Raw genomic sequence first — 24,501 nt, forward strand, 5'->3', positions numbered from 1 at the left:
CTTACTATGTGTTGTTTCAACATGAATGGAATTTTAGTTTGAATCTATTTAAAACTGACGGTTTGGAATAAACAAAATCGGAATATTCTGCTCTAAGGCCAATACACTGCCAGACAGTGTCTGCAACAACCCTATGTTCACGGATTCATTTCCTGGAGGCATATTGCATTTCTTGATCAGTATCACTAGGAGAGGAAATCTAGCCCTGTTTTTAATTTTAAAAACAACAAAGCAACTATAAATAGTTGCCATAGGATCGATTTGATAATTTAGCTAAAAATCATCAATGCTTAAAGGTTTTTAAGCCCATATGAATCAAAATAAAGATGTTTTTAAGAATATTTCAATATTTCAATTTCAAGTTTATATAAAAGTCGGCTTGCCGAAGTTTGCTTCCATTCTTGTTTTATTTGAACACAGATAAAGTTTAAATCATATGTCTGCCATATGAACAATCCGGCCCAAATGGCTAATTTTTATACCCTTGCAGAGGGTATTATAATTTCAGTCAGAAGTTTGCAACGCAGTGAAGGAGACATTTCCGACCCTATAAAGTATATATATTCTTGATCAGCATCACTAGGCGAGTCGATCTAGTCATGTCCGTCTGTCCGTCCGTCTGTCCGTCCGTCTGTCCGTCCGTCTGTCCGTCTGTCCGTCCGTTTATATGCAAACTAATCTCTCAGTTTTAAAGCTATCTGCATGAAACTTTCCCAAAAGTTGTCTTTCTATTGCAGGTAGTATATAAGTCGGAACGAGCCGATTCGGACGACTATAGCATATAGCTCCCATAGGAACAATCGGAAAAATAAATGAAAAAAAATTATAAGTTTGCTGTTTTTTAATTTTTTGTTTAGTTCTTCGACATATAGTAATGGTAAAATATTTCCGATTTACGGTTTAAATTTCATCAAAATCGGACGACTAAAGCATATAGCTCCCATAGGAACAATCGGTTTTTTTTAAATTTGAGTATGGTTGTTGTTGGTTTTGCTTCAAATGGAGTTTTTATAGCATTAAGATATTTGATATAAATCGGTTATCCTATTATTATTGTATCCTATTTATAGGTATTTGTTTATTCATATATAAGACAATTGTATTTTGTTCAATTAAAAGAGAGTGCAAAGACGGCACCGACTTCTCAATACAATTTAATTGCATGAAATTTAGTTGCCAAATACAACTGCGTCTCAGTTTATAATATAATATTTCATCCTTGAAATTATACATCTGCAAGGAAACAAATCATAATCTTTAGATAAAAAACCAACACTCAGAGCAAAAACCTGGCGAGAAAATGTAGTCTTGTAGTATATCGGACTATTCTTTCTTGATTTTGAATTTTGCGGCTATATATAGAAGTATTCTTGCGAACGCTTTCCGGTGCTCATCGTAAAAAAATAAAAAACTCTATTTTAAACATTTTTTTATTAATTCAGATTACGCATTTAATTTTATTAAAATATTATATTTAGATACTTTTAAAGAATATTTAATTTTTATAAAATATAATAATATTTTTTTTATATAAAAAGTTTGCATTGCTTCCTTTTTGAATTGTTTGAATTGGAAAACGTCGCATGAAGCAATTTTCTCATGGGTTTTACGATTTGTTGGTTTTGGGAAACCATGACACTTAAATATCCTAACGGAATCCGTTATATAATTTAATATATCAATCAGTTGGGCCGAAATCCCGGCGGTACTGCAATACCGGGCCAACCCGCGACAGAGGTGGAGCAAGCCCCTAGCACTCCGTCTGATTCCAAAAATCAGTTTAACATTTGTTGTCCTCCAATGGAGGAACTATCAGATGTTAAGCTGATAAGAACAGATACTACACTTTGATCTTAGCCATAAGGCCGAGAAGCGATAACTAATAACACTCCTATGAGAGGACTTTATGCGCCGTTAGCTAAAACCATTTGGGAATTATAAGTGATATAGATATCCCATTTCTTCTTATTCAGGAGATGTTTCTACCTGGAATTTTAGCATAGTTACTTTGTTGAACAGGCATACGGGTAAGTGCCCAGACCTTCTCTTTACACTACAGAATTTCGTTTATTTTCCAACGGGCATGTGTTCAATTTGCAATGTGCATCTTGAGACTTAATGTAGGCAATATAATATTAACATTATGGTTCAAAGGAAGCGTTTCCGTCCTTGTAAATGATAGTCAGATCAATCGACTCTACCGCTAATTATTAATATTTTTGAATGACATTGCCAATGGCTTGGGGGAGTCGCAGCATACACTATATACACATCAACAAAATTAATTATATTTTGAAAATATATAAACAAAATTTAAATTTTTGGGAGTGCATTTTATTTTTCTCTGCAAGGGTCAACAAGTAGGAGTACATTTTACCTGCATCAGGCTTATTTTCTTTGCCATTGTCTACTCTTTTAGTAAAATCTATGTTCAACCAAATTTCAGTATCATCTTCCTCTATGTTTCCTGGCAACAATTCAGTGTTCTTGGCTGATAAAGATAATTAGTAAATATTCTTGCAGCTGCTGGCGTAAAGAACGATTTTCCTTCTCCATCCCATGAAATCTTTTCCTAAGGCTTTTGTGCTCGCTAATCATTGTTAAACCTATTATTTTGTCCCTCTAGTAGAAATACATTATTGTTTGGCTACTGTATTTACTTATTTTAAGACGTACTCCATTTGCGTACTTGATTCTGCGTAGCCCTATTTTGGAATTTGGAGTTAACAGCCCTAAAATGCGTTTTGCAAATGTTGGAGGATTCACCAAGGTTGCACCCCATCGATCCCAGAGCGCTCTTTTTTCCAAACATTTTGTTGCCTTTATGAACTTAAGTTCATCCACGAGTCTGCGGCACACATTGCAAAATGACATTGTGCAAAAGGGGGAATGTTTTCCAAAAATTCGTCCGCACACTAATTGTATTTTGGTATCATATTCATTTTTAATTGAGCTAGCTGAGTAACCAGTATAATTGTATGGGCTTGACTTTATATTTTATGTGTTATTTTTATTTAAAACTACTGTGTACGATGTCATAAACAACACTGTGCAACAGTCTTAAAAAATACATTGGTGCGACTAAATAGGCCTTATATCGGTGTGCTGAACACGACCTCATTCTTGGAATTTCTCCATCGACCCTCAGTTTTCGAGAAAAAATATCTTAAAGACCCAAAAAAGGACGAAGAAGGCTGAAGCACAGCCCAAGTTCCCATTAAAGAATGTAAGACGTATCAAAACTACAAACCTGTTGTAAGTTGTTGTCTAAATGCGCTGCAAAGCAACATATAAAATAATCAAATACTGGAAGCCGGTATTAATTTTGTTAAATTTTTATTTAATTTGTTTATATCTATTAAAGTTAATGACTTAAGCTTATGATTACAAAATTGCATACTTTACGTAAGAAAATAGAATTTCAATTACACAGATCCTTTCAATAATTTTACTTGATTTTGGAATCAATTTGCTTTTTGTATTTTTCCGTTGCGTGTATCGATTAATCAATTGATACGAAGCGTTACATAACTCGGAAAACTAAAACGGATACAACATAAACATACTATTACGGGAATACATTAAATAATTGCCAAAATATACGTAGAACCAAACAAAACGACAAAGACATTATTTACAAAAATACCTAAAAGCTGGTATTGTATGGATACAAATAGAATACGTTAGGTAAGTAAAGTTGAAGATATAGTAGGGATATATAAAATGGAAATATTAATTGTGGTGTATACGTTGTATAAAAATAGAATACTAAAAGGCGTCTCTATGCGTATCTGGTTCTTGAGTGCCTCCTTTATGGAATTGCACAATGATTACGTGGGGGACCAATGCGTCTATGCCAGCAAAAGTTTCTTTTTTAGTTGCCTAACACAGCATGGCTGTGGATGTTCTTAAAGTCCTGGGTTTGGGTCGTGCTGCGCAGAACCTCTAACCACCTGTTGGAGAAAAAATAACATTTTAAAACTATTGTTATTGAAAATTCAATAATTGTAGATCTATTGGTTGCAATAATAATGTAAGAAGTAAGTATTTACATTTCTCTTAGCTTTAGAAGGGCACTGAAAAAAAATTTTTTTTAGCGTCCATCGGATGTTTTTAGATTTCTAAAACGTTTTACAAACTCATCAGTTTTCAGAAATAATTAATAAAATTTAAATTCTTTTAAGAATTTTAAAGCAGCTGAGTTTAGTGAGCCTTATAGTAAGCTATTATAAAAGAACAAAAGAACTTAAAACCACTCAATGTTGATTTTGGGTGTTTTTTTAAAACTGTAAAAATCTTTTGATATTTGTTGGTAAATCCCTATGAATATAGCATATACTGTGTAAGTAATCTTAGTAAAAAGCCTTACCTGTTGTAGGTGTGCGCGCTCTCCGCCCGGAAGAAATAAACGTGGTTCTTAAAGGACAGCTTGAAGACGAACTCCTTCTGAACGGCGTCCTGGTGGCCAGGAGGGCCCACCGTGTAGCCCAGCAGCGGCAGGCTGGCCAGGGCGAACTCGTCCTGGTAGCTCTTGTAGAAGTACAGACAGAAGGAGGTGAACACCACCCAGAGCTTCTGCCAGCCGGAGCTATTCTTGAACTTGCGCAGCAGGTAGCCGGACAGTTGGTGCTCGGCGGCTATCAAGTGATCGCCCAGTCCTACGGTGGCGCCACGATGCCAGCAGACGTGCAGAGCGGTGTTGCTGCGCGACGGCTGCGTCCTGTTCTGCTGCTGCTGCTGCAGTTGCAACTGTTGTTGATGCGGAGTCAGGGGACCGCCGCCGTTCACGCTGCTGTTCAAGCTGCTGTTGTTGCCATTGCTCAGCCCGAACATGTCCAGACCCTCCTCCGAGGAACCTGTAAACCGGTAGGAAACGTAGTTTAGTGTTTCATCCCACGCAGAGGGTATGGGGTGCTTTGGGGTGCATTTGCTTGCTTACGAGGCCTTGCAGCGTGCTTTTCTTGCCAGCCAAGAAAGTGGAGAGTAAGTGAAAAAGTTTAGCAACAGCCCAAGAAAAACGGAGGCTAGCTTCGGAGACCGAAGATTGGAAACCTTCACTTTTAATTGAATAGTTGGTCCTGCAATCAAAACTCCCCGATCTACATAAAAAAAAAACGATTTACCCCGTTACAGAATAACATAAGTAACGCAATTAAACGCAGCCAAAGCTATGTAAGGCATGTAAAGAATTTAAGATATATAATCCACTTGGAGAAAGATATCCACTAAGAAGTTTTTTAAATATTTGAATAAAATATTAATGCAATTACAACACACATGACATAAGTTCTCTTCGGCTTACCGGTTTAAACTTATTTTCTTGATTTTGTCATATTTTATGTGGATATATGCTTGAATTGAATTTAGCTTATTGTATAGTAGTCTTTTAAGTCAAAAACCAACGAGAACACGCGCCAATTGTTAAATCTCTTTTTAATGGAAAACTCCAAAATGTACCGACCCATCCCAATGTTGCTTTTGTACTCACTGCAGTTCTTAAGCGTCGTCAGCTGCAGTTGCATGTTGGGTGGCCGGTTTTTGATGTCCGCAGCCGCCTTGGAGAGCTCGGCCAGCCAGAGGGTCTTCTCGGCGGTGGTGCCCGCACTGACCGTGATGGCGCACTGGCCGCCGAAGATGGAGAAGGTGTTGTGCTCGGCGTTCTCGGTTAGCAGCGACCGCACAGGGACGTGGCCCAGGATGCGGAAACTCTGGTCCAGCGGCGACTTAGACCCGTAGAGCAGCAGGTCCGAGAACAAGAAGAACATTCGCTGCTGCAGGCCGCGCTTCGAGTGCTTCAGCAGGCAGCCCTGGCGGATGAGGCGGCGATGGGGCTGAACCAACTGTTCGAAGCTGATGTCCCGCTGCAACTCGCACAGCTCCACAAAGTTAGCAGAGTCGGGCAGGTGGGCCCGGATCACCTTGGTGCTGCGAACGAGCAGGTGGTGCACCGCCTGGCAGTCGGCGTAGTCAATATGCTCCTCCGCATAGTAGTCGCACAGCCGCTCCAAGATGAGCTGGTAGTGCAACAGGCGGTTGAGGGGCTTCAGGAGGAGCTCGCCGATCGGCAGATAGCACACCTTCTGCTGCTCGAAGTCCTTGTACACCTGGCGGAAGCGGTCGTCCCCCTCGTACATGTCGTTCAGACAGTGCAGAATGTCCAGGTGCGTCTGCACATACTCGTCGTAGATGGGTAGGGCCGCCATGTGCTTCATCATCACGTCTCCGATTCGGTGGGCCTCGTGGCCGCCACGTCCCTCCCACTGCACCAAACGGTGCTCGATGTCGCGCAGGAAGAGATTGTGGTGCTGGGCCAGAGAATCGAGAAGTTCGAACAGCGGCTGCAATTGCTCCACGTCCCCGAGACTTAGGACTTGTCGGAAGGTCGTGTTCAGCACGTCCAGGTCCTTCTTGTACGTGCGCTCCGTCATCAGCAACTCCTTGGCCAGGAAGTAGCTCGGTTCGGTGGGCCACTTCCGCTTCTTCACCTCCGCCTCGATGTCGTGCTGCGTGGTCAGCGGGTGTGCACTTCCGTTCCCGTTGTGTCCGTTCTGGTGCTGGGCTGTGGCCACGCCGGTGGCCAGCTCCTGGCGCTTGGCATGCTGGATCTCCGCCTGGATCACATCATATGTGCCGGCCTCGGAGCGCGAGAGCGACGAGGACTTATCCGATCCTAGGGTGAGGTCGTAGCGCGTGGGCGGAGTGGTTATCTCACCGCGCCTATCCAGCGACATATTTCCGTTTATGCCATGGTAGACATCTACAAAAGTAACAAGCAATGAAAACAAAATTCAAAATAACAAATTTATAAAACGTACAAAACTAGACCTCGCTTCATAAGTAAAATATAAAACTTAAGTGACTCTTGTATTTACCTTAACTCAAAATAAACTTATAATTATTTTTAATAAAATGGTTAACTTATAATTATTTTTAATAAAATGATTAAACTCATGTAATCAAACGCTTGTTTTTTTTTTTTTTTGATTAATGAAGTTTTATTTATTTAGTTTCGTTTCTATATAATTATAATTTAATGCTTGCTAAATCGATTGCTCGTGTACATTTCCTTGATTTTATTATTAAAAGACTTCACCCTTTGTTTTTTTTTTTTTTCGTTTGTGTCTGTTTTTTGGCCTTATGTGAGAAAACGATTTTTGTTCAAAATAACCACGTTGAGTTTGAATTTAGTGCTGCAAAGCAATGTTCAGTTTCTTTCTAGATTTTTAAAATTCAGCTAAGGTTTTTATGGGCCTCGCATTCTTTACGAAAAAAACAAGGTTATTTTGAAATAAACTATATGTTTGCACTTGAAATAATTTTTTCAATCGAAACGTTTTTAACTACCTTTATTTTTGTTTGCAACTTAAAATTGTGTTAAAAAACATTTAGTAAAGTTTTTAATAATTTACCATCTCCTAACTAAAGTCCTTTTGCATGGATTAATCAGATTCAAATGGTCTATTCAATCAACTTAGGTACAAGCGTTGTTCGCAACAACCAATTTTCGATCTTAGTTAATTTAACATTAATTCTAAACACAAATATATTTTGATTCGAATACTTTTGATCTGAATTAAATTAGTAAAATTATTGTACGAACCTTACTTTGCCTAATCCCGATCTCTTCCACTCATCTTCTCTAACAACACTTAAATATCTCATTGCATCTTTTGTAAACTTAAAGAACAAACATACATTAATCTAGCCCATATAGGGTTATGTGTTCCCAAACGGATTTAAAACTTAACAGGGTCTCAATTAATTCCGTTTCCTGCTCCCATTTCAATTATACCTATATAATACTTTTGGTATAGAGATTCCCATTCGCGGATCTCCGATTTTGGCACATTTATGTACTAAGCTGAACTAATGGCTAAGACAACATTTGTTCACTTGTGAGAATCGTAAGTAATAGTTAAATATGTAACCTGCGCCTAAGAACGTTTGCCGTAAAATGAAAAACTTATATAGCTCAAGTGCTACATAAAATATATATGGCTAAAAAACCGCTTAATAGCATGCAGTAAATGCTTTCATTATACTGTGATAATGCCGAGTTTTGGTAGGATAATACCTCAGATTGGGGTTTAATGTCATAGGAGAGCTTTTCAAAACATTTTCCATTGATTTTTTGGATAAGTGTTTCAAAGCATTTGGCTGATTTGTCGCTTCATCATCTGAGATTACTAAACTTAGAGAATATGTGTACGTAACTAGATTAGAGGTTTGACTCAGGATATTTTCATGTAGGTATGCCTGGCTTTGACACTTGGATTGGAACCCATACTGACGAAATACGAAACGTAATTGCGCAGAGTTCGTGGCAACTTGAATTAATCATATAATATATTCATTTAATAACTGCAATCTGAAGTACTGTGTCTCGATTCGTGTTGTATTAGCTAAATAACAATTAAACATTTTTATTCATGTATTTTGTATTCCATTATTCGATGATTAAACAGTGCATTAAAATTTGTTCAACTCGTTTAACGTTTCCGCTCAATATACCCCATATATATATTTAAATGTTGAATTGATCTATAACATTATCATATATAGATACCGCACAAAGGCAACTCAATCTACACCGACCTACTGGCTTCATCATCTCGAATATTTAAGGTATTTTATTTGATTTGTTATGTTTTGTAATGTTTGATTAAAATGTTTTTTACTAGAATTTGATTTGATTTTCTAACGCTTCAAGGAGAGTTATAATTGTTTTTAGTTTTTTGATGCAGCTTGTAAGATTCTTGGGTTTTTGTTTGTTTTTTTCTTTTTTGCTTGTCGTAAATCAGTCTCAGTTACAAATAAGTTGGTTATAAGTACTTGGATCGTGTGTAAAAGTCGTAGAGTCATTCTAAAAATTTCCAAGGCAACGGAACAAATGAAAAGGCTGCATTCGTTAAGCACACGCAATGGGGTTTCTTGGGGTTCACTTGGTTACTCTAGCTCCTAAGTTCTTTGAGATCCCACCCTACTGGTCACTAGGCTCATCCGAGTCGTGAAACTTTGGCGGCGGATCCACACGTATATCCAGTCCGCACGCATACCGCTCGTACTCAATGGGCTCAGTTTCACAGTCGGACAGAAAGTCGGGATAGGGCAGCTGTCGAGCTTGGGCTCCCGTTCCCTGCTGCTGATCCTGTCCCGTTCCTTTGCTTGCACCCCTTCTTATAGTGCCCGATCCCGAAGCTCCCGCTTCTCCCCCAAATCCACTGCAGCTGTCCTCACTGGAGTTGGCCAGCTCATCGGACAGTCCGCCGCCCCGAGTCTCGTACTCGCTCTCCTCCGGATTGCAGTAACTGCGGCCATGGTAGGGTCGGACTGTGGGCACCACCCCCGAAAACCCTGACGTTCCTGCCGCCGTGGAATCCTCCCGCTTCAGTTGCCTTTTCTTGGTGCGAGCTGGCTTCACCGGCTGTCCCGTGGCTGGAGGCATCGGATGATTGGCAGGGGCTGGAACCTGCACTGGGTTGGGACGCTCCATAACCAAGGCCTGATGATACATGGGCTTGGTGATGTGGCCCAGACGGTCGTAACGCGGAAAGCCCATCTCGTCCACATTGTCGCTCATGTCCAGACTCTCAAACTTGCCACCATACTGGGGGTAGTCGTCATACTCGTCTGTTTGCTCCTGATCTCTTTCCAGTTCCTCGTCGAACTCGAGGTACTGGTCATCCCTCTGGCAGGATGAGTATTCAGAGCTGCCCGAATCCACTTCCGGTACGTAACCCTCGGAGCACTCAGAACTCTCCGCTTGCTCCAGTAGAGCAGCAGCTGTCATATTAGCCCTTATCCTTTTGGCGGGCAACTGGCGCTTCTTGCGGTAGCCCCTACTTCTCATTTTCGCTTCCTGACCCCGCACGTCCAGCGAGCTGTCCGTATCATTGCCACTGGGCGGACTCTTCAGGGTGGTGGGTGTGGCCCCAGTGCTCAGCTGGCTGGCCGTTTTTCTCGGCGGCTTCTGAAGCAACTGATTTGGTGGCGATTCGGAGCTCAAGCTGCTCGAATAGTATGGTGAACAGCGAACCAGCTTATCCGCCCGCTGAGGCATTTGTGGAGAGTTCGGTTCCGTACTTTCGCTGTTTAGCGTGTTGGTCGTGGTGGTTGTGTTGGTGGCCGAGGACGTGGAGTGTGGATCCCGCTCCTCGTCGATTCTCATGGGCAGCTCCTGTGACGACTGCTGCGACTTGCTCAGCATGTGCTCGTGGAAGGAGCTCGACTGCCGCAACTGCTTGCTGGTTGTCTTGAAGTCTCGAATCTGAGTCTTGGAGAGGGTCCTGTCGTCGTAGCTGTGATGCTTGGCCAGCGGCTTGGGTGGAGGAGCCACCACGTCGCCGGGCAAATCGCTGGGCGTCACAATTGGCGGCACAGTGGGCACTGGCGGTGGCGGTGGCTTTACCACTGCCGGAGAAACAGCTGTTTTAGCTTTTTTCTCCTCGGCCTCAGCAGCTTCGGCTGCCTGCTCTGCCAGTCCTGGTTGCTTCATCTTGTTAAGCAAAGCCTGCATAATAGGTCGAGTAACGGCAGGTTTGGGCTTAGTGGGGGGTTGAGGTGCCCTTGGCTTCTGCCGCATTTGTTGGGGCTGCTGGGTTTGGATCTGAGTGGTCGTGGGTGGAGGAATTTGAGGTCCTGGAGTTCCACCATGGAGCGGCACGAACTCCTGGCTCTGATAGCGCTCCGTCAGCTTCTCGCTGTGCGCATACAAACGCTCGACAAACGGCGACTCTGACTCGGAGCAAATTTCCTGACTCTGATATAGCTTGGACATCATCTCCAGCGAGCGACGTTTCCGGGCGGCGGCACTTGTCTCTGGACCAGTTGGAATGTCGACCTGCTCCTGGGAAGCTCTCGCCTGGTTGCCATTGCTTCCGCTTCTTCGATGAACCTGTGGCAGGGCGCAACGCTTTTCCTCGCTGGGAGAGCTCAGACTAGTCTTATTTCCCGACAGTGCCTGCTTGAGGGGAAGATACTCTCCGGGAGTCACGCCGACCAGCGTTCGACTACTCGAAGTGGACCACTCGCTGATAGTGTGGGCCATTTCGGTCAGGGTCAGTGTAGTGTCATCACTTCGAGTGGCAGATGTGGGTTCACTGAGCTTGTCTGTCTCGGAATTGGAGAGCATGTCATATCGTAGGCCATCGGAGGAGCCATTATCCCCGCTGAACTTGTGCGAGAAGCTACTACCACCGCTCTGTTCGTTTAGGCTTTCGGCGGATTTATTGATTGAACTAATGCTCGATTTGGTCTGATTCGATTTCTCGCTCTTGGCACATGAGTGCGTGGACACGGCGGAAAGACTATCCGACCCGGAAAGATTAGCATACTGACGTACTGTGTTCGTTCCTGTGGACCATTCGGAGATGCTCAGTCCAATTGAGGTGTCTTCCGAGTGGGAGCTGTGTGTGCACTTCTTCTGCTGCAAGCCACCCATTCTCACGGTTCCATCAAGGTCTGTGCCTAGGGAACTGGTTTCCTCCTCGGAGTGACTGGAGTGGCTGCACTTCTTGCAGCTCGCTCCCCCTCCACCGCTGCTCAAACGGGCTTCATAGTTCCTCCGCACGGTGGTCTGATCATCCAGATAGGTTGTGCTGCCCGACAGAATGTCGTCAATAGAAGTGTCAGAATTGTTGGAGCCTTTCGAAAGCTTTCTAAGTTGCTCATCTGGTGATAGTTGCACTTTAATAGTGCCTGGCATAAAGACATCATCGCTGGAAAAAAGCTCTTCTTCCGAGAGAGGGCTTCTAGGAGCTGGTGATCTTGTGGGCTGGGCGACTATCACCTCGGGACTGGAGCTTTTACGCTGAACTCTTGCGGTGGCCTGCGTGGAGGATGTGCTGCAGCTCACGTTTAGAGAGGACGATAGACAGGAGGCTGCACTTAGAGTGGAGCTAAGGCAGCTTACCGTATCCGGTTGTAATTGCTCACTGCCAAAATCATTGTCATCAAAGGCTGCCGACATAAGGTAGGCGGTGTCTTCGTAAGGCAGAACTTTGGCCACATCAGGAGGACCTACTGCCATGTCCTCGTCCAAAACCACCTTATCAGCACTTTGGGCTTCACTGGTATAGTAAGTTTCAATGCTCTCCACAACTATGGGAGCTCCGATTGTGCTCGAGGGAGGGGAAGGCCAGTCCAGGGAGTCCTGCGACTGTTGAAACGACAGGCTCGCCTTCCAGCAGAAAGACTTGGGCACCGGCTTGTCCAAATCCGGCATGGCGTACATCGAGTCGGCCGGCTTCACCGGCACATGATCAAAGGGGATCTCCGGCAGAGGCCAGTCCTCTGAGTCCTGACTCCCAGCATTGGAAAGGCACATGAGTGTGTGTCTCTCCACATCATCGCCCTGCAGTTCATCCACGTGGGTCACAGAAAAGCGGCCTGTGACAAGAGTTGGTGATTTCGGTTCATTGAGACTGCCCAAGCTAGAAAGTCGGTCACCAGTGGCTGAGTCGCAGGGGATTTCGGGCATCTCTGCCGAGGTGCGTCGATCAGCATCCGAAATGTAAGCCAGGTTAGTATTGCTCCTCGAATCAGAGCTTAAACTGGGCTGGTGGTCCGTGGACCCCACAGATTCATCGCGCATACTAACCGAATGCGTCGAGGCCTTGCTTACGTCATCCTCCATGCTGGACTTCTCGGAAGCAGTGCTCCGTTCCGAGATTCTGGAGAGAGTTCTGCCCAAAGTGAAGCCAGTGCTGTAGCCAATAATGTCCGTGGGGTTCACACCAATCCCCCCCAAGTTACTTGTCATAGCTGGATAGCCGAATGTGGCCGGAAAGTCGTTGAGCTCATCCTGATAGCTAGTATCACTGGCGTCCTTCTGCTCATCTGGGGAAACTTCTTTAACGTCACTGTCCGATGAGTCGCGCAAGGGATTTTGAGCATCATACCGCTCATAGCCCCCATCCGTTTCCACATGATGCCAGGGATCATCTGTGCTGGAGCTATTTGAGCTCTCGATGGGAAACGGACGCCAGGTGCTTTGTTGCTCCTTTTGGGCCAGGTCACCACGCCTTTGCGCCGCCCCTAAAGACCCAGAACTGCTTTCCGTCTCAAACGAACCACGCGACTCAACGCTTAAAGAGCCCTTAGAGTCGAAACTTGACTTAGACTCCTGGGAGCTGCGGTCACTACCCGATTTTCCTGGCTCCGCTCGAGTTACCGATAGCTTCTTTCCCGTATTAGCCCTTGCCGGTTTCTCAATCCGTGGTGGTTTGCGGGATCCACCAGAGCTGGATTCACTGTCCTCAGTGCGAGCGCCACCACGATCCAATATCTTCGCTATACGTTCCTCAATGGGATCCAGATAACACTCTGTGCTGGTACCCAAGTCGATTGGGCTCTGCTTTTCGAGCGTGGGTGTGCTCGGTTTCTTGCCAACCAGCACTTTCGGCTCGTTGGTGGGCGTTTGTTCGTTCGATCCTGTAGGTGAAATCTCATTTTTGTCCACGTCCAGCTGGAGCATGCGCTGCTTAAGTTCCTGGCACTTGCGCGCCTCCTCGTTACCAAATTCTTGGGATATACCAAAAGGTCGGGCAATGGAACAGCTGACGCTAGACTCCTCTTCCACTGAGCTCTTCTCCTTGCCTACCGACATACTCCAATCTTGTTGTCTCTGAGGACTTGTGTCCTTTTCTCCACTTGTCCAGGAATCCGAGCTCTTGGAACGGTCACTTTGCTTGTCCATTGTGTGTTTTTTTTTGCTGCTGTCCGAAGAACCGGTGTACTTCTCAAAGGTCTCTAGAACGGACTTCTCGATTTGGGGACTTGCGTTGGGTGGCGTTAAAAGGATATTCAAATCTGAGGTGGGGGTGGCACAGTTGGAGTACTCAAGCGGGTTGGCATCTTCTAAAGTAGCCTGCGTCTCAAGAACATTTCGATCTGGTTCCAAGGTGCGCGGCTCATTGTCAGAGGTATCTGATCCTATGAACTCGTCACACTCCACGGTCATCCAGGATCCGGTTTCATCGCTGCGACTGCGATCCAGACTCAGTCTATTTGTATCTTGCCTCCCAACCTTAAGATGTCGCCTCTCGGAGGAATTGTCGTCCTCCTCGATGGATGGCTCCTCGCATTCTATGGTGGGCACTCGGTGTGGATATCCCTCTGTTCCGGTTCCAGCCCCGGGAATCGGGGACTTGCTAGCCGGTGAGTGGCTATCATCAGCGGAGACAAATGAGTCAAGGCTTTCGGCAGTGGAGGGCTTACGGCTGAAAGCCCCCTCGCTGTCGCGGGCATCCTCGGAGGGCAGCGAGCGTTTAAGGATCTCCAGGGACCTGCGCTCCGAAATCACCGCTTGCATGTCAATATCCTCCTGATGGGGCTGAAAATAAAAACATATTTACATATAAACCCATTTAAGGTTAAGCTATTGATTTTATTCGATTTCATAGCGATGTCTAAATATTGTTTAACAAGCGAGGTGTTGCCCGAAGCGGATCATAACTTTCTGGTCAAATCGATAAAACAATTTTGCGACCGTGGTACGTAAGTACTTTTAAGTCACTCAGAGAACGAATATAGGACGATTTTTGCTTAGGTCTATTTAAATTGTTCATTGATGACCAGAAATAATTAAATGCGAATTGTGGTATTTATACTTTTTACTTGAACCATCGCTTATAAAGAAATCAAATAAAATGATGTAAGCACTTACCTCTTGGACTTGATATTGGTGGGCAAACATTCGGCGATCCCCGACAGCACTTCTTGCCACTGATGCAGGCTTTTCCTCATTTTTCTTTGCCGCTTCGGTTGCCTGTCTTTTGTCATCAAGACTACGCGCCTTGACATCAGGACCGAGGTAATGATGTTCAGCTGGTCTTTCCAGACTACTCGATTTTCCATCTATCTTCTTGTGAACAACACTCCCTTCGATCTTTTGCTTAAGTTCCTGGGCCTTAGCGATTTTCTTTGGCGATTTGATAAGCATATCTTCGGGAGCGTCTGACTTCTCAGAATCTTCGAAGGATTTATTGCGATCCTCAAAGCTACGGTTTGCTTTGTCCAGTTTATCGGGACTGCGTCCTTCGTCAAAGCTGCGACTGAATTTTACAAGCGAATTGTCAAGTTTTCTGGGACTTTTAGCGATCAAAACGTGATCTTCCGCCTTTGATTTGAACTCTGTTTCAATAATGATCTTGTCACCGTCCGTCTTTACTAAGATTTTATCCTCGGGAGCCGGGAATGCCGGCAATGTGTCCTTCACCGGACTTAGCATAGTGATGGTTTGTTTCATAGCTGATTCGTATAGCTTCTGCTGGCGTTCCTTGCGCTTGGCAATATCGGCCTCAGTCTCTTCTTGGGATTTGCTTTTGTCCTTGCTCAGGCGACGCATCTCGATGGATCTGGGGCGCTCCTTCGGACTGGATTTCTTACTACCCCTTCCATCTCGTGCTTTTATATCATCGGCGCTGGTCCGTCGTGACTCCGGGCGGCTCCTGGAAATCGGTTTTCCTTTATAGGGTTCCGACATCTTTAGTTTGCCTTTACCAGTACTCTCAATGCTGCTGGCTCTTGAGACGCCAGGCGAAGTCTTACGGGAGCTGTTGGCTGAGCTGTAGGGCGACCAGTCAGTAAATCGGTATTTCGGAATGTTTAGGATGAGGTGGTCACCACTCCTAAGCTTCATCTTTGACTTTTTCTTGTCCTTGATCTTAACGCCCTGTAAGGCTATCTTCTCGATGTATCGCAATTGGTTGAGCAGCTGGGCCTCCTCGCTGTCGATAGTTACTGCACTTAATAACGAATCTTTGCCGTTCGCTTGGTAGCTACTCTGCGTGGGTATGGAACCAGCGCAGGAGTGGACGCTATCGGCGGTGTCTTCATCCTGAGCGGCCGTTTGATTCTCCCGCTCCAGAGACTTCTCCTCTAGAATCTCTGGCTCCTCCTCGAAGCCCACGGTGTCGTCCTTTGAGGAGAAGGCGTTCATGGGTGGCAGACGGTGAAGCGAGATCACCGGAGTGTCCAGGCTCTTGGTTCGTCTCTCTGTTGTCGGCGATTGCTGTTGTGTGGCCTTCTGGCGCTGCAGGGACACCGACCCCTCAGAGAGATTTAGTCGGGCATGGGCGAACAAGATGGGAGCATGACCCTTGGAACGCATTACAATCGAAGAGTCGATTATTTCTTCGATCAACTTCACTTTGGACTTGGACCCGCTGGCTGTCTGCTTCTTTAGGGTATAGTCAATGTCCGAACCCGTGATCCGCTCCTCGTGGCACGTCTCGTATATGTCGTCGTTGCTGCGGAAGAATTCGGCATGCTCCAGAATAGGTGAGGGGATGTTCTCGTTCCTCTGGTAATCATTCGTGCACTCGTCAATGCGGCCTCGCATGGGCATATGGGGCTCATCCTCCGACGAGGGAATCGAAATAGAGCGTTCGGAGATACGTCTCAGTTCAGAGGCATTTGCATACTGAGGGTCGAGTTTTTGAGTTTGGTAGCGACTCTCCAGATCAGCCAATCGCCTACACTGAGGAGGCGATCCCTCAATTTCTGTGGAGCTCATTGTCTGCCCACGACCCCAAGCCGCCGATATGAGCCTACTCTGCTCGATGCGGAGAATAGACTCGATCTCCTTGCGTGATTGTGGCGGCGAAAACTCCAAGCGATCGGGGATGGCCTCTGCTGACCCAAACACATCATCCGAATCCAAACTTTCGTCATCGGAGGAGAACGAGGTAATGCGGGTCTTACCTTTTTTTGATTTTCCAGCCGACTTGGTCTTTGGAATAACCCTTGTTTTATTGGCTTTTCTGGCGTTGGCCTGCAGCTCTTTGCGAAGACTCTGAATGAGCTCCATTTGTTTTTGCTCTAGCTTCTGCTGCTGCATGCTCTCCGTTCGCGAACTGGTTGCCGAATCGCTTTCAATCTGGCTGAGTTTCTTATTAAGCTTCTCCAGCGTAGAGGCGTCCATCTGCTTTGTAATGTCCCGCTTTGGGGACGACAGGTGAATTGTTGGTATGGTCTTATCGATCTCCAGAGTAATGGGGTTGACCTTTGAAAGGTCAATGTTTTGGGTAAAAAGAAACTCCTTAGTGTCCGGAGGCAACAAGCTGTCAAGAATATCAGGCAGGAAGTCGGTAGCACCAACCACTGGAATTCCACCGCTCGCCTTAGGTGATTTAGGCGATTTGGGAGATTTCGGAGACTTGGGAGACTTCGGGGACTTTGGAGACTTGGGCTTCGTGTGTTTTTTCTCGCTGGGCGAAGGGGCTGTACCATTCATAATGTGGCGCTTATGGAGAACATAAGGAATGTCCTCCTTTAGTACTTTGGTGAAACGTCTTTCGTAATCCCTAAAGAAGCTCTTCGGAAGCTCAAAGCCAGTTTTCGGCAACTCCTGAGCAACTTGTGAAGAAGTAGTGCCATCGTAGCACTTGGGAATTTCAAAATTACCATGTGCCTTGCAGAGAGGCGGAGCACTCGGGATCTGCTTGTAGATATAGTCTTCGTCGCTGGAGTTTGAGTCAGCGGGTGTTAGATCAATGGACTTCTGGTGCATAAGAACATGGCGCCGAGAATTACTTCCCAAACGGTTGCGATTGGCCAGCGAGTTGGGGTCGCTTTTGGTGCGCTCTACCGTGGCATGAGATGAGTAGTTCAAGGGCACCATAATCGGATTGTACTCTTCAAAGTGCGTCTTGGCCATTAGCTCCTCCTTACGTGTTATCTTCTGGTGGGCTATCAGGCGCGCCTGCTGCTTCTCAAACTCCGACACGAGCTCGGGAGTGAGTGGATACTCTGGGCTCTGCTTGCTCTTCTCGTCTTTGGGCTGTTGACCCTCCCATTGCTTGGTGTACTTCTGGATGCACTCGATGCGATCCTGGTCGAAGCTGAAGATATTCTCACTGTCTGATCGTCGACGAAAAGCAGATATCTTGCAGGATTGTGAGTTGCCTCTTTTAATGGGTGCCATCTGATCAAGTGAGTCTCCTGTCTGAATATCCTTTTCGCGACAGCGTTTTCCCGATGCCGGAGTCGATACGGATTCCGGCGACTTGTTGCCGAAGGACTTGGCATTGCGTTCAATCTCCACATTCTGCAGACTGATAGAATGCACCTTTGAGGTCTTGTGATTCTTGTTGCTGGGGAACGTGGAGTACGTGTCACGACTGTCATAGAACGAACTGTTTGCAGTGGAGCTGTGAGTGTCCGAAAGCAGGCAGTCGTGGCTCTTGACCTTTGGCCTAGAGTATAGCCCCTCGGGTGTTGGTTCTAAGCCAGTTTCAACGGCATCGTAGTAATCACTCTTCGATTCCTGACTGGACTGGGCGAATTTCTCGTAGAGCTCTTTCTTAGTGAATTGCTTCACCTTTTTGCCGGTGGTGGTGGGCATCTCATAATTGCGGCCGAAGCAATCACCCACTAAAGATTCCTTGGAATCCTGACTGGAAACCACCGAAGTTTTGCTCTTGGTGGTCTCCCGTGATTTTTTGCTATCCGTGTGGTAGAGACTGTCGCGCGACTTCTTGCTGGAGTCTGAGCTGCGCGAAATCTTTGTCTCAAACAGCTCACTCTGGCTCTCCTGGCTGGATGTGCGGGTCAGAGCCTCCTGGATCTTTTTGTAGAAATTGCCGTCCGACTTTACCGAAAGCTTTTCGCGCGGCAGGTAGCGGGGATCCTCGGCGTCCCAGATCTCGTTCATAATATCCGCCGCCGACTTAGACTTGACGTCGATTGCCGAGCGATACTTGTGCTGTTGATGTCCCTCGGATACCGACTCGTCGTCACTTGGTATGTAGTTGCCAGAGTCTAGCGAGCAGGAGCGCATGTGGTCCTCGGAGCGGCCACGTCCTCCAAAGAAGTCAATGTCGTACTTCTCCAGCAGTTCGTAGCTGTCCTGCGAGATGTCGTCTTGGGAACCCGAGTAGTCCAGGTGCTGGCCATGCTGGCGCTTGTGCTCTTGGGTGTTGTATGTGCTGCCAGGGTAACTTGAAGAGTACACCTTGCTTTGTGGCAATGGAGAGAAGTCCTGGTGCGCATCGATCGAATGGTTCTTTGTCACATATAACGAATGACGAGAATCATCGTAGCGCGTCACTGGCGAGTCGATTCGGTTGGAGGAAAGGAACTCCTTGTCGAAAGCGGTCATTGGCTTGGGCAGCTCGCGATCGTAGTAGGTGCTGCTGTAGCGCTCGAACAGATCTTTGCAAGAGCTGCTCTTCAACCAGGATTCGCGTTCAACTTGGTCGTAAATATTTTCGCCCTCCTCACCTTCATCTTCCTCCTCTTCCTCTTCATCATCCATGTAGTGAGCGGATGCTCCTTCGGGTTTCACAAACTGAGTCGTAGAATAGAGACTGCCTGGAGCCAGTTGGTATTCAAGTTTCTCCGAGGAGGAGGAGAGACGAGTGGGTGGAAGAATGCCCACTGAGTGATGAGTGATGTAGTGACTGTCATAGGAGTCGACTGAATCCACTCCAGATAGCTCAGAGTTTCGGGGAAGTGAGTGAGTGTGTCGGGAGCTCTGCGAGTCCAGCGAGGGCGTCAGGTAATTTTCGGATTGGGCCAGCTTTGTCCGCTCCCCTTGAGCGTAGCGTTTGGTGCCGAATCCAGTGCCAAAGTAGGAGGAGGATGAGGACTCCGAGGGGTGATTGAGATCATTGTGATACTGGTAGTTTCCGCTGTTGTAACTCCTTTCCTGGACAGCTGCCGCATAAGCAGAGGTGCTAGGCTGTTGTAGGAGAACGGGAACTTGGCTGACACCCATTTGCTTGGCCCTTGTATACTGAAGTATAGACTGATCGATGAACTCGTCGCTGAAGTGCTTTTCACGGATCTTGGACTTGGTCTTGCGATTAACAGTGGCGTAGATGTCGTTCCGCTCGTTGAGATTCAAGTGTTCGCTATTCGAGATCTTGTGCTCCTGGTGAGCGGTGCTGTGGAAGTCTGGATATTTGTAGTGGCCCATGTCGTTGATGTCGGTGTAGATAATGTTGTCCGTCTCAGTTTCGGTCGAGTTGGCATTGGCGTTGTTCAGCATGCACTGCTTAGACATCGAATAACTGGTACTGCTATAATGGACTGGCGTGGCAGTTTGCGACTGGGACTCCTGTGACCGAAGCTGCGGACGATGGGCACTGGCCGAGCCCAAAGCCAAGCCCGATGCTGCCGCCGCTGAGGCTGCCCCCATAGTCTCCCGATTGATGGTAGATGCCGTCAAGTCCGAATCCGCTTCCTCCTCGGCTAATTCCTCCTCCTCCTCCTCCTCCTCCTCCCCCATAGGCTCCCCCTCCTCCTCCGTGTCCACAGTTCCCGGGTCCTCCGCTTCCTCCTCCAACTCCATGGAGCTGTTGAGATCCACCGAACGAGCCACTGTGCTGGTGTTGTGCATAGTGTTGTGGCTGGTGCTGCTGCTGTGCGTGTTGATGCTGATGAGCTGCGGCGACGCAGGGACAAACGCTTGGGATCCCACTGAGACTCGACGAGGGGTGCTGCTGCTGTACAAGTGGGACAAGTGGCTCAGACCTGAACGCGTCGGATGAAACAACAAATCCGAGTTAAGCACTCAACGCGAATCAGGTACATGGTTATCGGAACACAAACGCAAACGGATACGAAACAAACAGAAATAATATTGAACTCAACTGATCAGACCGCAAATCAAACTGTGAACACTGAAAAAGAAATCATTAGGTTACAAAGTCCCCCGTTTTGTGGGCGAAAATCATAAACTATTACTAACTAGTAAGATTAACTTAATTGTATAAAACATAAGTTACTTATGGAAAGTCACACCTATTGATTATAAATAAAGTAATCATTTAAAATATAAGCCTCTTAGATTATTTAATTTTTAACTGAAATGTGAATCATGGGAGCACTAGGTATTAAAAATAACTTTTATAACAACAATCATTAAAAGACTATTGAAATGATTGTATGGTAACTTAACAGCAAAAATTATAGTACAGAACTAACTTAAAAATCTTTGACGAAAGCCTAAAACAAACTGGAGACTTACCTAAATTGTGATCGCCTGGATGCACACGAGCCTGATCGGGAGCGCGCTGTTGGTGGTGGCTGCTGTGGCTGGGCGAAGTCCACGACTGCGGACCCTGGGGCGAAAGCGAGCGGTTCGAATTCATTTGGTCCATAGCCGCTGCCGAGTGGTGTTGCCGTTCCGCCGCCGTTGCCGAGCATTCCGCTTCCTCCTGGGAGGTTGGCGAGTCCGCTGCATAGTTCTTCGTCTGATAGATCTCCACCTGGGCTGCTGTGACCTAAAATGGTGTTTTAACCAGTTTTCAGCTAGGTTGAGTCACATGTCTCAAGAAAAACTCACTTGAGAACGCATGTGGTCGATAGGATTGTCGCGTCGGCGATCCAAGGTATCCGCTGCCTTCTTCGTCAGAGAAGGGGTCATCGAGTCGCTGCATTGATTGCGATAGTCCCATGCCGCTGCAGCGTGCAATCAAATGGCAATGCAAAATTATAACCAAAATCAGTACAAATCATAGAGCATACACTATCAAAACACAATAACTCGACTCGACTAGACATTATTCATTTATCATCTGCTAGCAAATTAAGCCCGAAATCAAAAATCAAATCAAGACGAACCAAATGAAATCGAATCGAATATATATACAAGTATATATATTCATCAAAACGAGTAACAAAATAAATACAAACCAGTGTCAATTGGGAGTAGGGGATTGGCTGAAATGCTGGAATTCACATACGTATGCGATTGACTTCGGCTACTAGCATTCAGTGGCCCTTGCCGGAATGACTGAGACCTGCAGCAAAAGAAAAGACAAGAGGATACCACGGTTTATATTTTCACATGCTCAGTTTTTGATTTTTCTGTTTTTTTGTTTAGTTGTTTTTTTAAGTTTTAGCATTTCTTGTTAGGTTTTTGTTTAACGTTTGCTTTAGGGCTTAGTTTAGTTTGAGAGTATCGTTTATTTAGCACAGTTTGTTTGAAAAGTTTTAGTTTTGTTTTCGAGTTGGGAGCTTTGCTTAACTTAGTGAAGACATTTCAGTTAAAATTAAAACAAACAAAAGTGATAACTGAGGAGTTTTAACAGTAAGTTAGTAAGCAACTATAAATTATATATATAACACAACAAATATCTGTTATCATAGGTAACTAAGGGGCTCGGATCTATCGATTCTACTTAAACAACAAAATTTGTTAAGTTAGGTAGAATAATCTAAGTGATTTAGCCAACGATTTATCCTAATTATGTACAAGCATAAACGGTTTAGTTCTTGCATAATGTGATGTCCGCGAACGTCTTTTTAATTCCATTTGTGTTAACATTGATCAATTTCTAAGGTAAGATTAACGAGTATTTTAGGAGTAACCAACTAATTCACTACACATTTAGTGGGAGCAAGGGAGAAGGGCTTACCATCTACTTTATTATTGAGGTACAGTCTAGGCAAAACACACACAAAAACGTACGACAATAGGAGCTTCGGGGGAATTACCATAAGATGATTATTTAAAAAGAAAACTTGTATGTGCAAGCCAAACTAGGGATGAGGTTTTTCCCTTATCGATGATTTGCAATGATTTAAATATTTGTGAGACTTAAAGTCGGAAAGGGAGTGGATTGGATGAATGGTGAACAAATCAGAAATGAATTCAGCTTTGAAATATCGTACACATAAAGAGTTAGCCAATTCGGTTGTATCTATCTACATTTATTTAAGAATTTAACTGAATTACAAACAATACGCACGGACTTTGACAAATGGGTACACACCCAGACATTGGGTAGTGAAATAAATCGAGAATGGAAATTTAAATGTGAATACAAAACAAAAATAAATAAATATCAATGGTGATAGTAATTGAAATGCTTGTCGTTCTTTGCTGTACATTTGACTAGATTTGGGTTTTTGTTTTTGGGGTTTACTTTAATTTTTATTGAACTATTTTTAGTTTTTGTGCTATTTTTAGTTGTTGCTGTTACTGTTTTTGTACCAATTGGTTTTTAAATCCTCTTCTCTTTTCTAAGGCGCATCATATTGACCTTGTTAGGTTTTTTGCATGTTGTTTTTTTTTGGGATTTTGGTTTCGGTTGGTTGGGTAGTAAATAGAAAGAAATTCATTCGAAAATAAAAAAAAAACAAAAACCACAAAATTTGAGTGTAAATAACGAACGAACGAGTCGAGTTAGATGAGAACGAAGACTTGATGATTTGGCAATGTAGGCTGATGAATATATTATTTGTATTTGCTTAAAAATATAAATATATATGAATATAGAGATTATTTATATTTAATGCTCTTAAGAAAATTGTAAAGATATTTTAGAAGGAACCGGGATTGCTTAAGGAAAGATAAGCTGCAAAGCCAAAGCTTCGTAAATTTTCTTTCTTAACAACAAAGTTAGGTAAATGAAAATATTTTAAATAAAATATCAAGACATTTTAGCCACAATAAGTTGGTTTCAAAAAATAAACACGAGTATTGGTAAAAGCTGACATTAAGTCTGGGGTTAAAAGTAATGCCATCTCAGCGTAAACCGCCGCATACCTTTGGAAGTTTTGACGCTTCACATAGTTCTCGCGGACAAACTCGATAATCTGCTTCTGCGTTTTTCCGCTATAGCTGCAATGAAATAACTATAAGTATACTATTATTTACGGAAGTTTTAGTGAGCAGTAGTACCGAAATGAACTGCCACGCGAGAGGACGCGGGTTTTGCGCCTAGGTGTGTTTTGAACAGTCGTGCAACGAAAGAATCCATGATTCTCTACACATTTCTTCCAAAAGTTTTTGCACTCGTTGCGGCCTTCGAAGAAGAACTCTACGGTGTCTTTGTAATAGCCCTTAAATAAAAAATATATTAGTGTTTTCAATGGAGAGACTTTCAAAACTAATGCTTACATAGCCCTCGGGATGCAGTTTGACAAGAAAGCGCTTGCGCTTAAAGGAAATCTTGCGTATTTTAGCCCAGGAAAAGGTGTTGATGCGAGTTATGTTCTGGAAGACTGTGATGCCCATGTGGGCAACAGCTAGATTGAGTGGCACCCCCTCAACATCCTTCGCCGGGTGCATTTTCATGCCGTAAAGCTCACACCTCCGTGCCGTCTCCAGAAGGTTAAGATCCGCCTCTGCTGGGGATTGGCCACTGATAAAGGATGAGTCGAAAATAATTATAAGTATTTCTATCTTCTGATTATTCCGATTTACGTACACATGCTTTTTGTGGTTCTCCATAATCTTGCGCTGCATGGTGGCATCCTGGTGAGGCACAAAGCGGTACGAGGACAGATACGTGTGGTCGGGATAGTCCTCGGGCACAAAGTCGCCACAAGACGCCTGTACAACATAGCTGGCCATTAGAGCCGCCGTATTGTCATTGCACTGCAAGCTGCCTGTGGCCAAATCCCGTTTGATTTGCAGGCAGAACAAGTACCTTAAGAACGAGAAAGTATTATTAGGCATTTACAAAGTTCAAATATGAAAAAATATATTTTCTTTAAGTTATTTTGATTTTTGTTTATTTAAATTTCGTATTCTACGAAAATATA

At 44.7% G+C, this 24,501-nt stretch overlaps 1 protein-coding gene and 1 non-coding gene across 6 annotated transcripts in view; both read right to left on the reverse strand.

Annotated features, from left to right (window-relative positions):
* Positions 1 to 1,681: 1,681 nt before the first annotated feature.
* LOC128252987 (U2 spliceosomal RNA) lies at positions 1,682 to 1,877 on the reverse strand. Its single transcript, XR_008267362.1, has one exon. It is a non-coding gene; the product is annotated as a U2 spliceosomal RNA (small nuclear RNA).
* Positions 1,878 to 3,319: 1,442 nt separating this feature from the next.
* The window catches only part of LOC128260080 (FERM, ARHGEF and pleckstrin domain-containing protein 2), a 30,265-nt gene continuing 9,083 nt past the window's right edge, over positions 3,320 to 24,501 (reverse strand). Inside the window, exons 3-12 of one of the 5 annotated variants that reach the window (XM_052992805.1) lie at positions 24,165 to 24,386; positions 23,855 to 24,098; positions 23,636 to 23,796; positions 23,501 to 23,575; positions 21,643 to 21,749; positions 21,293 to 21,408; positions 20,975 to 21,230; positions 5,489 to 6,757; positions 4,370 to 4,856; positions 3,320 to 3,953 (exon numbers count right to left, since the gene is read on the reverse strand). In XM_052992805.1, the coding sequence (XP_052848765.1) occupies positions 3,875 to 3,953; positions 4,370 to 4,856; positions 5,489 to 6,757; positions 20,975 to 21,230; positions 21,293 to 21,408; positions 21,643 to 21,749; positions 23,501 to 23,575; positions 23,636 to 23,796; positions 23,855 to 24,098; positions 24,165 to 24,386 (3,016 nt within the window). In that variant the 3' untranslated portion in view covers positions 3,320 to 3,874. Of the gene's footprint in view, positions 3,954 to 4,369; positions 4,857 to 5,488; positions 6,758 to 6,781; positions 14,333 to 14,665; positions 20,479 to 20,974; positions 21,231 to 21,292; positions 21,409 to 21,642; positions 21,750 to 23,500; positions 23,576 to 23,635; positions 23,797 to 23,854; positions 24,099 to 24,164; positions 24,387 to 24,501 lie in introns of those variants that run through there. The other 4 variants (XM_052992790.1, XM_052992824.1, XM_052992813.1 and 1 more) reach the window with 4 other exon arrangements.

This window comes from Drosophila gunungcola, chromosome 3R (genome assembly GCF_025200985.1).
Source record: "Drosophila gunungcola strain Sukarami chromosome 3R, Dgunungcola_SK_2, whole genome shotgun sequence".
NCBI classification, from domain to species: Eukaryota; Metazoa; Arthropoda; class Insecta; order Diptera; family Drosophilidae; genus Drosophila; species Drosophila gunungcola.